The sequence below is a fragment of the Heterodontus francisci genome, chromosome 9 (genome assembly GCF_036365525.1).
Source record: "Heterodontus francisci isolate sHetFra1 chromosome 9, sHetFra1.hap1, whole genome shotgun sequence".
Taxonomy (NCBI): domain Eukaryota; kingdom Metazoa; phylum Chordata; class Chondrichthyes; order Heterodontiformes; family Heterodontidae; genus Heterodontus; species Heterodontus francisci.
Window position 1 is genome coordinate 92,487,213 of NC_090379.1, and position 14,064 is coordinate 92,501,276.

The 14,064-nt window shown below is 41.6% G+C and overlaps 1 protein-coding gene across 4 annotated transcripts in view; it reads left to right on the forward strand.

The window, feature by feature from the left end:
• The window catches only part of dcaf5 (ddb1 and cul4 associated factor 5), a 135,405-nt gene that overhangs the window by 50,816 nt on the left and 70,525 nt on the right, over nucleotides 1–14,064 (forward strand). For all 4 annotated transcript variants that reach the window (XM_068039504.1, XM_068039506.1, XM_068039505.1 and 1 more), the window contains 3 exons: nucleotides 3,645–3,681; nucleotides 5,116–5,252; nucleotides 8,160–8,289. In XM_068039504.1, coding sequence (XP_067895605.1) covers nucleotides 3,645–3,681; nucleotides 5,116–5,252; nucleotides 8,160–8,289 — 304 coding nt within the window. The remainder of the gene's footprint in view (nucleotides 1–3,644; nucleotides 3,682–5,115; nucleotides 5,253–8,159; nucleotides 8,290–14,064) is intronic.

A 14,064-nucleotide genomic window follows, 5' to 3' on the forward strand; every position in this document is an offset into this window, starting at 1 on the left:
TAAGCCTGTTCGACTCGCCACACTTTAGCCCCGCCTTTATGGCTGTCCGCCAGCTCTGGCAATCACTGGCAACTGACTCCCACGACTTGTGATCAATATCACAGGACTTCATGTCGCGTTTGCAGACGTCTTTAAAGCGGAGACATGGACCGCCGGTGGGTCTGATACCAGTGATGAGCTCGCTGTACAATGTGTCTTTAGGGAGCCTGCCATCTGCCATGCGGCTCACATGGCCAAGCCATCTCAAGCGCCGCTGGCTCAGTAGGGTTTGTTTATGTTTGTTTGTTTATGTTTAGAGATAAAGCACTGAAACAGGCCCTTCGGCCCACCGAGTCTGTGCCGACCATCAACCACCCATTTATACTAATCCTACACTAATCCCATATTCCTACCACATCCCCACCTGTCCCTATATTTCCCTACCACCTACCTATACTAGTGACAATTTATAATGGCCAATTTACCTACCAACCTGCAAGTCTTTTGGCTTGTGGGAGGAAACCGGAGCATCCGGAGGAAACCCACGCAGACACAGGGAGAACTTGCAAACTCCACACAGGCAGTACCCAGAATTGAACCCGGGTCGCTGGAGCTGTGAGGCTGCAGTGCTAACCACTGCGCCACTGTGGAGATGTTGGCCGCCTCGGGGACTTCTGTGTTGGAGATACGGTGCTGCCACCTGATGCCAAGGATTCTCCGGAGGCAGCGAAGATGGAATGAATTGAGACGTCGCTTTTGGCTGACATACGTTGTCCAGGCCTCGCTGCCGTAGAGGAAGGTACTAAGGACACAGGCTTGATACACTCGGACTTTTGTGTTCCGTGTCAGTGTGCCATTTTCCCACACCCTCTTGGCCAGTCTGGACATAGTAGCGGATGCCTTTCCCATGCGCTTGTTGATTTCTGCATCAAGAGACGGGTTACTGGTGATAGTTGAGCCTAGGTAGGTGAACTCTTGAACCACTTCCAGAGCGTGGTCGCCAATCTTGATGGATGGAGCATTACTGCCGTCCTATCCCATGATCGTTTTCTTGAGGCTGATGGTTAGGCCAAATTCGTTGCAGGCAGCTGCAATCCTGTGGATGAGTCTCTGCAGACACTCTTCAGTGTGGGATGTTAATGCAGCATCGTCAGCAAAGAGGAGTTCCCTGATGAGGACTTTCCGTACTTTGGTCTTTGCTCTTAGACGGGCAAGGTTGAACAACCTGCCATCTGATCTTGTGTGGAGGAAAATTCCTTCTTCTGAAGACTTGAACGCATGTGAAAGCAGCAGTGAGAAGAAGATCCCAAACAGTGTATTCCAGGCTTTATTAATAGGGGCATAGAGTACAAGAGCAAGGAGGTTATGTTGAACTTGTTTCAGACACTAATTCAGCCTCAGCTGGAGTATTGTGTCCAGTTCTGGGCACCGCATTTGAGGAAAGATGTGAAAGCTTGGAGCAAGTACAGAAAAAATTCACGAGAATGGTTCCAGCATGAGGAACGTCAGCTACGAAGATAGACTGGAGAGGTTCGGACTGTTTTTTTTAATTCATTCATGGGATGTGGGCGTCGCAGGCCAGCATTTATTGCCCATCCCTAATTGCCCTTGAACTGAGTGGCTTGCTAGGCCATTTCGAGGGCATGTAGGAGTCAACCACATTGCTGTGGATCTGGAGTCACATGTAGGCCAGACCAGGTAAGGACAGCAGATTTCCTTCCCTAAAGGACATTAGTGAACCAGATGGGTTTTTACAACAATCGACAATGGTTTCATGGCCATCATTAGACTAGCTTTAAATTCCAGATTTATTAATTGAATTCAAATTCCACCTTCTGCTGTGGTGGGATTCGAACCCATGTCCCCAGAGCAATACCTGGGTCTCTGGGTTACTAGTCCAGTGACAGTACCAGTACGCCACCGTCTCCCCTTTTCCTTCGAGAAGGGAAGGCCGAGAGGTGACTTGATAGAGGGATTCAAAATCATGCGGGGTCTGGACAGAGTAGATAGAAAGAAACTGTTCCCTCTTGTGAAAGGATCGAGAATGAGAGGGCATAGAATTAAAGAAATTAGCAAGTGAAGCAAAAGCGACTTGAGGAAAAACTTTTTCACGCAGCGAATGGTTCAGGTCTGGAATGCACTGCCTGAGTGTAGTACAGGCAGGTTCAATCGTGGCATTCAAAAGGGAATTATACTGTTATCTGAAAAGGGAGAATGTGCAGGGTTACAGGAGAAGGTGGTGGAATGGCACTCGGTGAATTGCTCATTCAGGGTACTGGTGCAGACATGATCAGCTGAATGGCCTCCTGTGTTGTAATGGTTCTGTGAACTCAACACTATCCAGGCCAAAGCAGCCCGCTTGATTGGCACCCTATCCATCACCTTAAGCATTCACTCACCACAGTTGCACCCTGAATGCATTGTGTACGATCTACAAGATGTACTACAGCAACTCACCAAGGCCACTTTAGCAGTACCTTCCAAATCATTGACCTCTACCGCCTAGAAGAACAAAGGCATCAGGCACATGGGAACACCACTGCCTTCAAGTTCCCCTCCAAATCACACACCATCCTGACTTGGAAATATATTGCCGTTCCTCATCGTTGCTGGGTTAAGATCCTGGAACTCCCTCGCTAGCAGAACTGTGGGTGTACCTACATTACATGGACTGCCATGGTTCAAGAAGGCAGCTGCTCACCACCTTCTCAAAGAATGAGCAAATAAATATTATAATAGCAAAATTTGCAGATGCTGGAAATCTGAAATAAAAACAAGAAATGCTGGAAATACTCAGCAGGTCTGGCCGCATCTGTGGAGAGAGAAGCAGAGTTAACGTTTCAGGTCAGTGACCCTTCATCAGAAATAAATACTGGTGTGTGTGATCCCATGAACAAATTATAAAACAAAAAAAAATCACCATTTTTATGCAGTGTATATGTTTAAATTCTGTAAACATGTAGAAAAGATAAATCTAGGTTAAAGGCAAGTCATCGCAGTAAAACCAGAAGGATACATTCTACCTGGTGAAGGGTGAATTTGGATAATGGTAAACTATGTAGCTCCCACTATTCAAACTCCAGCGAAGCTCCTGAACCCATAATAAGCATCGCAAAATCTTGATGCATGCTAACCGTCACCTAAATTTTGTCAACTTGGCTAAGTTGGGAAGACTCAGAGAGTATATTTACTCTATCACTCAAACAGAAGAATTAATAATTGGTTTAGAGACATAGGCATGATGATACTCTTCCACATGTGCCAGACACCCAGCTGATCAAAATCAAAAATTAAATTGGGTGTGAACTGACCCAATGCAGGAAGGGTGGTAAAGTTGAACATATAGATAACTCAAGCCACAGACCAGAAGGTGTTTGACTTTCTCTTGTATACAAAAAGCTGCACAATTTTTATGTTTTCAATTATTTAAGGTTTTAGAGCAAGGTGCAGTACTTTGTTTTAGTGTTTACTGCAGCTACTATGTCTTAAATGCAAAAAAAAACAATTTCAGTGTTGTGTGTCACAGTTGATCCTGAGATCTTTGTAGCCCTCTAGTTCCACTGTATTGGCAAAGCAGTGCTCTTGTATAATACTTTTAACAGCAACTTTTTAGAACAAACTTCTTGTTTTGAAGGCTAATTTCTTTTCTCTTTTCCTTTTTGTAGGAAATGATGAGCAAGTGATTGTTCATGATGTTGCAAGGTAAGAAAAAACACCAATCTAATAGCATTATAGTATTTGTAAAAGGGCACAGAAGTTCATAGAAGTACACACAAGAGATAACAACATGTAATTCACAGGAGTTATTAAAATAACAATAGGGTGATGTGAGCAGTATTGAGTGCACTATAATTCTAGTTTCATGTTTGCATTGTGCAGTTTAGAGAAGTCTAAGTCTGGTGAAAATAGGGACATGTTGTCAAAGCTTTTCGTCTTGCACTCATCAAGACAATTGCAAGAATAACCAATGTATGGGAAAACAACAACTTGTACTGCGTGAGAAGAGCGTGCTGATTGGTTGACAAGTGAACTCTGATTCTCCATGGCCTCATCCAGTCAGAGTTCACTTGTCAACCAATCAGCACTCTCTTCTCATGCAGTATAGGTTGTTGTCTTCCCTTACATTGGTTATGCTTGCGATTGTCCAGATGAGTGCAAGACGAAAAGCTTTGACAACATGTCCCTATTTTCAGCAATACTCAAGACTGATTGGCATGGTGATAGCATTTTGAACTTCACATCCAATGTTACCTGTGAAAGTATTCAACAATTTTTGTGTGTACTAAATTGTACTGATTTAATAATGGTCATTCTGGCTAGTTCCATGTTAATCTGAATTTGGATGGGTGTGACTCTAATTTGGATGTGGTCTTGATGTGTCCATGGTGAGAACTGGGGTGATGGATTTGTGGGACTCACTACAGGGTAAGATGCAGATAGTAGAGTTCTTGATGGGTTGCATGGTGGATCCTGGGAGGCGACCTATGCCTCAAGATGGAAACAGCATGGGCTGCCATGGGAACAAGGGTAGGGTGGTTGATCTGGAGGCAAAAATAGGCAGTGGTGGTGACAGACTCAGTGTGATTTGACATTCAACTCTGGGTCCGACAGGAGTTTGTGTACCATTTCAGCACTGTCATCCATCTAGAACTGTCCAGAGAGCTTTGAATGTTCTTTTGGAAATTCAAATTGTACTCAGTGGTCAATACTACAGCAGTTATTTGTAATCTGCATGGTAGACATAAGGCTGTTTGTGTTCCTTCTGCCTTGAATGCTTTTGGGTTTATTGCATGGTTGCTTTTAACATTTGAGAAAAGAATGAATCATTGAAATGATCACTTTCTCAGCAGCAGAAACTGGAAGTTATATGAAGTGTTATAGAAAAGGGCTGTGTGCAGTTTGGGAGGTAAGGAAGAAGCAAATACTATTATTTATGCTGTGGCAAATGGATTGCACAAGTTATCTGTTTTATATACATATTTTTAGTTGCAACCATTTCACAATATTGCTCTGACACTCCTTCCTTCCTGTTGTGATGAGTTTAGTTTTTTTGTGTTTCTCCCATCTTGCCATGGTTAGCAGCTTGGCTGAAATTGTTAATGATGCAAATTTAGGTACATTTTCATTTTTTTCCAGCACTGAAATAGTGAGTGTTTTTCCCCATGATGATGCTGTATATGGCCTGTCCGTGAGTCCTGTGAATGACAATGTCTTTGCCAGTTCCTCAGATGATGGCAGAGTTCTTATCTGGGATATACGGGACTCGCATGGAGGTGAGTGTTAAGAAATGAGTCATACAAAATAAAACTCATGTGGCTCAAACAATGTACTAAGTCCCTCTGAACAAGATTATAACCTTCTGGTCACCACTCCTTGTTTGCCTACATAACTCGCTGCCCTTGTTTGTGTATGAAACTTTGAGACATTTTAAAGAAGTGATGGAGTGATATTTTTCCATCCCTTAAGAGAATATGTATATGGTTTCAGTTTAATGAGTTTTAATCTTTATCTTGAGCTGACAAAGGCTGTCTTTGAATATAGTACTCTGTACACTCTGTAGCCTTGACATACTTCACTGTGTGCATAAACAAGGCAGTGATTGTGACCCTTCCAAAAACCGGGAAAACTCTATTCCAAAATATACTGCGGTGTATTTCTAAATTGGCAATATTCTGCTTTGTTAACATATTGCAGAACACTGCTGATCCTCACTTTAAAGAGCATAAAAATTGGCTTTCATTTCTCCCACCTCCTCCAGATTTGTTTATTACAGAAATTGCACACTTGGGCTGCAAATTTGTAGTTGGACAGTTTTTGTAGGTGTGAATTTTTTGCTTCCTTTAGCCAATAGCATGACTGTTTTCTGAGGTAGCTCACAATGCAGTAACGGGGCTGTTTTTGGTGGGGGAGGTGGAGCTCCCAGTGCCAGGCCGAAAAAGTGAGGGGAGCCCTGCCTTGGCCATTTTGCGCTTCCCTGAGAGGTCCTCTGGTCTTTTAACATTAAGTTTCATGAGCCCGGATCCCTGTCCCTTTAAAGAGAAGGATCCCACCTCCAAGAACTGCAAGCCAATCAAAGGGCTGGCAGCTCATCAGTATCGGCAGCACCACCGGGTGCTGTGGCCATTGCTGGTACTACAGAGGTTTCCAACCCAGGCCCAGCGCTGGAACCCTAGACCTCAGGTCAGTGAGCTGGGGTTGCTGGGGCCAGTCTGGGTGGCCCTGGTGTGGGGGGTGGTTGTGCAGTCCAGGGGGAGATGATTCACTGCGGGGTTTCTCCATGAGCCACAGACTGCCCACCAAGGAGGGTCCCCCAACCCCAAGTCCGCGTGGCGGAGACACCCCCTGCCGCCGGTACGATCCCAGCAGTGGTGGTAAGAAGCCTTTAATTAGCCGTTAATAGGCCACTTATGGGCCTGAATTGGCCTCTGGCTGGGAAGGCCATCATCAGCCTATCCCAGCCCTGGGAAAATCACGTGGCGATAGGGCGGCGACGGGATCTCTGCCTCACCCGCCACACTTTGCGATTCTGTGGGCCACCCTGCCACCGACCCCACCTTGGGGGCCCATAAAATCCAACTCACAGCCTCTACTCACTTTCTCATATGTATTCTACACTCTCTGTACTCTATTTGCAAGCTGTTTCTGATTTAATAGATTGGACTAAGGTATGCTAGTGAAAGAAGATAACAAGCATTGAGGGAACACTTTCACCATAAAATCCTTCCCAATCAAAATCCATTCTCCCCAGTCCCCAAACATTTCCTTCTACCAAATATGTCTTTATGCTTTAGAATTCCCTCCCTAAACTTCTCAATGTGTTTCATCATCTTTAAGACCCATCCCCCTTAGAATCCAGCTTATTGAACAAGCTTTAGGTCACCTCGCTTATTATCTCCTTTTTGGCTCAGCATCCATTTATTTCTGACTATGCCTCTATGTAGAGCAGATCTACAAAAAGGAGGACTATCAAATGCAACAACTTGCGAAATAATGGCTAGTTAAAGGTGAGCACCATTATTGGTGTTTAAACAACTCAGTCGACTGTGATGAGGAATACGTACACTATGTGTTGTGAATTACAACAGATTCCTGGATGATTAGTGCTACTCTGCATTAGTGTCACAAAGACCTGAACTCGCCATCAACCTCCCCATGTGTAACCAGAAATTTCTGCATTTGTGCTGCAAATACAAATTAAACTTGCTGGAGAAAATCAGGGCTGCTATTTAATGGTACAAAGACTTTGGTATTGAGATAATTTTTGTTTCCAATGGCCTTCCACTTCTAAACCAGTTGACAGTTAAATGACCTAAAATACATAATAAATAAAAACAAAAAGTGCTGGAATATTCAGCAGATCTAGCAGCATCTGTGGAGAGAGAAGCAGAGTTAACATTTCATGTCAGTGACCTTTCATCAGAACAGTTAAATGACCATTGTTTTGCACATGCCACATGAAACACTCATTCAGGATGCAAGTTAAACTGCTATGTTAAATTTATTTCAACTTGGCAGGAATTAGCTATCTCTCCCCACCCCATACTGCCACCCTTTTCTCCCTCCCCCTCACCCCCCACCATTAACAGGGTCTTTAATTTCTAAATAACCAACAATTAACCTGCTGATTTCACAAGTAATGCACGCTTTGAATTGATAGAAAATATCTAGCTTTCATGTGTCGGCAGCAGCTGCCAATAGTTCCTGAATTTTATGAATTAAAAAGCAATAATAACCTAAACCCTGGGCAGTAGGCTGATTTATTCATCTGTTTGTGTCATGTTCCATAGGCAAAGCAACTTAGAACTACACATTTTTTAGCATTAAACTCAGCGATAGACTTGCTTAAATAGCATCCAAGCTGCCACTTCAGAGCTCTGCTGCCCATTTAAATCTTTTTGTTTACTTGGTTATTAAGGTGATCAATTCTTGGTACCAAATATGCCCCGTTTTCAATTTGCACTTCCAGCAATTTGCAACACAAAATTAATTGAAGCTCAAGCATGAGGGAAGAAATGCAACCCATGGCACTCACTGAGATGCCATTCTCCAGCAAATTCTGGGCCATTAATATCATGTAACGGGTGGTCGTTGTTTTAAAATAACGGAATGAAACTTCACTTGTGACTATTGTTTTTCTTGTCTGCAAGTTTTGACCTTCACATGCATTTCACTTGTTTCAGAACCATTTTGTTTGGCAAATTACCCATCAGCCTTTCACAGTGTGATGTTTAACCCTGTGGAGCCTAGACTTTTGGCTACTGCAAATTCGAAAGAAGGAGTGGGCTTGTGGGACATCCGCAAGCCTCGAAGGTGAGCTAATTCTTAGTTCAGTCTTGTCTTCTTTGAGCCTTATCTTTGTCATTAAGAGAAATTCATATGGAACGCTACACAATAAAATTGCCTCATGAATATGGATGCTGGATTATAGGTATCTTATAGGTGAGAGGAGTGGGGACATGACCTACCGCTGTGAAGCTAATCAAAATTTGGCATATGATTTTTGCTATTCAGTATTTTTGCTGTTATGAATTCAAATATGATTGGCATCCTCAGCAGTTGATCAGGTTACATGATATTCAGTTAAGAGGTCTCTCTGTCAGCAACTTGTTAAATTGACAAATTGTGCAGTAAACTTGTAGCATGTCCAGTGCTAATAATCTCGACACCTGGTAGGATTGGCACTGTTCATGAAAACAACAAGGAAGTCTTCAAAGCAGACTGTTTTGCTATGTGACCTGACCTGTTATGTTGGTTCTGAATTGTCATATGATTTTGTTGGTCAGCTGCAAAACCTACAATTTAAAACCTTAATCTCATTACTTATATAAAGTAACCCTGAGTTTTACACTTGTTTAAAAATTTGTTCACAATTTATAAAATGTACCTTTCAGAAGCTATGTAAGCCTTTCTCTTGGACTATAATGGAGCAAAAATTGTAACTGCAGCCTTAATTCAAAGTTGCTTAATTCAAGTTATTTGATAATTCAGTTTTTACACTAAATTCCCACTTTGTGGTGTTTAAGTTACTTAATTAAATTTTTGATTGTTTTTTGCCACAGAAAAACTTTGAATTATCAGCAATAGACAATAGGTGAATCTTAAAGTATCCTCTGAAACAAATCTGAGTAGTTCACATGCATTGAAATTTTAAAGTTGCTTTGGTGTTGCTTTTTTTTTTAAAAAGGGGGGAAAAAATGCACAGAATAGTGTTTTGTGGGAGTTAATTAAACCACTGAGTACGATATAATTAAGTTGTCGGGAATCTTCTCGGATGATTAAACCACCATATGGGAGGAACAAGAGTAATTAAACTATTCAATTACCAAATCTGCTATAGATTGTAATCAAATGGAATTTAAGAAACTAGTATTTTTAATTTTTATCATTTAGTTAGAATGAGTTATTTTTAATGTTTATTTAACAGAAAAATACAAAATTCTCTCTGCTATGCTGTTGTAAATTCATAGCATACTTAATTAACCTGATGTAAAACATACATAACAATTATGATTGATTTCCATAAGTTTTAACTTTTTTTTAAAAAAGCGATAAGTTTAATCTTGTTTTTGTAATACCCACTGTTTTATTACACTTGCTACTCAGTGATGCCAGATATCACCGGTTGTCACCTATAATTCAATAAGCCTTGGCCATCCAAGCTAACCATTCAGTATTTTTGGAAAATTGTAGGCATTTGTTGTTCCTTGAATAATAAGTAGAATTCTGGAGGGTCGCAGGCTATACTTAGTAAGTAATTTAAACAGTTAAAAATGAAGTGTACAGAAAGTGCAGAAAAAGGAAAGAAAAAACAGAAGAAAACTTCAGAATCTTTTGGATGTGCGTTTCTTAGATTTTTAGAGTTCAGTGTTGTGTACTTTAGAGGTCAGTGGATTGACTACCATGGCAGTCCAGCTGGAACCCATTGCATGCACATCCTCTTCTATGTGGTAATTCCAGACTAATTCATGCATCCTGGATAAACACGTGTGCAGGAAGTGCTGCCAATTGCTTGAGCTCGAGCTCTGGGTTTTGGAGCTTGAGTGACTGGTGTTACTGCAGTGCCTCCAGGGGTCTGTGAATTTCCTCGAAGGTATGTTCCAGCATGAGTTCACCCCACAGCTGCAGGAGATGAGGGAATGGGTGACCACCGGACAAGTAAGGAGGAAGACACAGGTACTGCAGCAATTCCCCAAGACAGTGGCACTTGCTAAATTGTTTTCAGTTTTGAATATTGGGGAGGTTGACTACTGCTTGGAGAAATGCAGTGACAATCAAGCCCTTTGCACATGGAAGAAGAGGGTAGAAATGCAATTGTCATAGAGGTTTTGATAGTTGGGGGATAGACAAGTGCTTCTATAACTGCAAATGTGATTCCAGAATGGTATGTTGCCAGGAATGGATTCTTAATCCTGGTTATCAAATATTCAGGATTGATAGAAAAGGAATAAGAGAAAGGGGTGTGGCAGTATTGATTTAAGAATGATGTTGCAATTCTAAAGAGAGAGAGAATTTACTAATTTAATTTAGGTTGATAGGTAAATTGGCCATTATAAATTGCCCCTAGTATAGGTAGGTGGTAGGGAAATATAGGGACAGGTGGGGATGTGGTAGGAATATGGAATTAGTGTAGGATTAGTATAAATGGGTGGTTGATGGTCGGCACAGACTCGGTGGGCCGAAGGGCCTGTTTCAGTGCTGTATCACTAAACTAAACTCGATGGTTCTGGGACTGAGTCTGTTTGGCTTGAGTTGAGGAACAGAGGGGGCACTGTTATATTATTGGGAGATTTATTTTTATACATAGAGCTCCAAATAGAAGGACATAGATGAGCAAATTTGTCCGCAAGTTTCAAAGGCATATAAAAAAAATAAAGTAATAATATTAGACTTTGTTTTTCCCAGTCTATATTAGGGTAATTATAGTGCAATGGGTAGGAAAAGAGAGGAATTTCTAATTTGTGTACTTTCTCGATCAATGTGTCTCCAGTCCAACAAGGAAGGAAGTAGTGTTGGATCTGGTTCTGGCAATTGAAATAGGGATAATGGAATGTGTTACAGTAGAAGATTATCTGGCCAGCAGTATCTGCAACATAATTCGGTTTAAATAGACCAGAAAATATCGATGGTACAAAAGCATAAGAGCTCATTTTACTGATTTATTAAGAGACGTAGCACAGGTCGATTAGAAAAGGTGATTGCAGGGTAAAGCAGTAAAGGAGCAATGGAAGGCATTCAGGGAAGTGTGTGTTCAGGTACAACTAGGTATATTCCTTTTGAAAGGAAAAGGTAGAGCAATAGCTAATGTGCCCTAGCTGACAGAGGAAATAAAAGTTAAAGCAGAAAAAGGTGGTTTATGACAAATGTAAGAAGCAAGATTCAGTTAATAACCAGGAAGATTATGGGAAGTACAGGAGGGATTGAAAAAGTTAACCCAGGAGGCAAGGAGAGGTTACGAGAAAAGAATAGCAGGTAACATTAATTTGAATCCTAAAACATTTTAAGAGCATGTAAGGAATAAGTGGTTTGCTCAGGAAATGTTGGGCCTATTAAGGATCCAAAGGGAAATTGTCATGTAGAGGCAGAGGACACGGGAGAAGTATGAAATGTGTGCTTTGTATATTTCTTCACATGGAGCGAAATGCTGTAAAGGTTACTTTAAAACAGGAGAGGAAAGTTATGGCAGGAAAATAATAGGTGGAGATGATGTAGTAAAAAGAATAACATTACTGAAAGTTGGTAAGTTAACTGGTCCAGATGGAATGTATCCTCAATGGCTGAAAGAAGCCAGGGTAGAAATAGTAGAGGCATTGGTCACAATCTTTCAATCCTCATTGGATGCAGGGTTAGTGCTGGGGAACGGGAGGGTTGCTAACGTTATACCACTATTTAAGAAAAGGAGGGAATAAATCAGGAAACTATAAACCAGTCAGGCGGTGGGGAAATTATTGGAAACCATTATCGGACAAAATAAACTTCTATTTTGAAAGGCATGGGTTAACCAAGGAGAGCCAGCATGGATTTGTTAAAGGTAAATAGTGTCTGACTAACTTGATTGAATTATTTGAGGTAGCAGAGAAGGTTGATCAAGGTAGTACAGTAGATGTTGTGTAATATGGATTTTTGGAAGGCATTTGACTCAGTGCTGCATAGGAGACTTATTAAGATGAAAGCACATGGAATTAAGGGGCAAGTGGTGGTATGGTTACAAAATGGGCTCAATGATGGGAAACAAAGGGATGTTTTTCAAACAGGCAGTGCAGGCTGGTTTGCAGTGGTATTCCCCAAGGATCAGTTTTGGATCCATTACTCTTGCACTGTTTATAAATGACCTAGTCTCTGGTGTAGGGAGCAGCATTATAACGTTTGCCGATGATACGAAACCTGGCAAAGTAGTAGATCAAGACAAGTATAATTAGAGGCTTCAGGATGACACAGACAGATTGCTGAAATGGGCAGAAGCATGGCAGATGGAGTTCAGTGTAGAGCAGTATGAAGTGATGCACTTTGGGAAGACTAATATGGGAAGACAGTATACTGTAAATGGCATAATTTTGAAAAGAGTAGATGAGCAAGAGATCATGGTGTTCAAGTACACAAATCCTTAAAAGTGGCAGGGCAAGTTGATAAGGTGGTTTAAAATGTATATGGGTAACTTGGGTTTATAAATAGTACAATAGAGTATGAAAGCAAAAGATCATGCTAATTTTGTAAATCACTAGTTAGGCCTCAACGTAGTGCTCTATCAGAAAAGGTGTGAAAGCTGATTCCATAAATAATTTTAAATAGGAGCTGGACAGGTTCTTGAGGAACTGGCAGGATTAGAGTCATAGAGAGATACAGCACTGAAACAGGCCTTTCGGCCCACCAAGTCTGTGCCGACCATCAACCACCCATTTATACTAATCCTACATTAATCCCATGTCCCCTACCACATCCCCACAATTCTCCTACCATCTACTTCATTTGGGGGAATTTACAATGGCCAATTTTACCTATCAACCTGCAAGTCTTTGGCTGTGGGAGGAAACCTGAGCACCCGGCGGAAACCCACGCGGTCACAGGGAGAACTTGCAAACTCCACACAGGCAGTACCCAGAACCGAATCTGGGTCGCTGGAGCTGTGAGGCTGCGGTGCTAACCACTGTGCCGCCCCCGATTCTGGATAAAAGGTGGAAATGTGGGATTAAGCAGGACAGCTCTTTCAAAGAACCAGCACCGGCACAACAGGCTGAATGGCCTCCTTCTGTGCTGTAAGTTTCAATGATTCTTTATGGAGCAGGACCAACTTGAGTCTGAAGCTGATGTCAATCCTCCTAGTCCAGATGAAACACAGGGGGAAGAGCACAAAGAGGACAATAAATGAACATGTACTACCTCATATCTCTGCTGATGAGATTCTTTCAGGTGCAGGATATCTTAAACAGAATGACTTATGCTACATAACTGGAAAATAAATTTCCATCCAAAAAGCAATTTCAAACGAAAGCTGCATTCTCTCTGCATTCTTCCTAATAGAGAGAAAACTGAATGTGACTAGACAGCAGTCTGTACTGTTTACTGCATTCTGTGCAGCACCACAAGCTTTTCTTCCAGCCTTAGCCACGTCAGTTGGGTGCACTGCAGATTGCAGTTGGCTCCATCTGTAAAAATGAATCCCTGACTGTGAAAAAGTAAGGCGCACAAGGAATGCAATACGAAATGGATAGATGTGAGAAAGAGATTGAAAGATGATTAAAAACATCCACTCATTGCTTGAGAAAAAAATTTACAAATGGGAAAGAAAAGTGGAAGGAAATTCTTAAATGTGTTTTAGACGTTACTTTGTTTCTTTGAAGAGGATTAGCTTTCTGCAGCACAAGGTTCAAGCTGGTAAATAAATCCAATGGCAATATTTTAGGTTTTATTGAATTGCGAGCCAAGTATGATCAGATTTGGGATGACCACCTTGTGTGAAAATGGTACAAGCGCAAAATGAAGGGGTTCAAATACATTACTTGTCACCCCAGCGACAAACTGAATTTATTGAAGAATGCATTGGACATGTCATGAAAACAATACTAGGCCAGGCTAAAGCAGTTAAATACT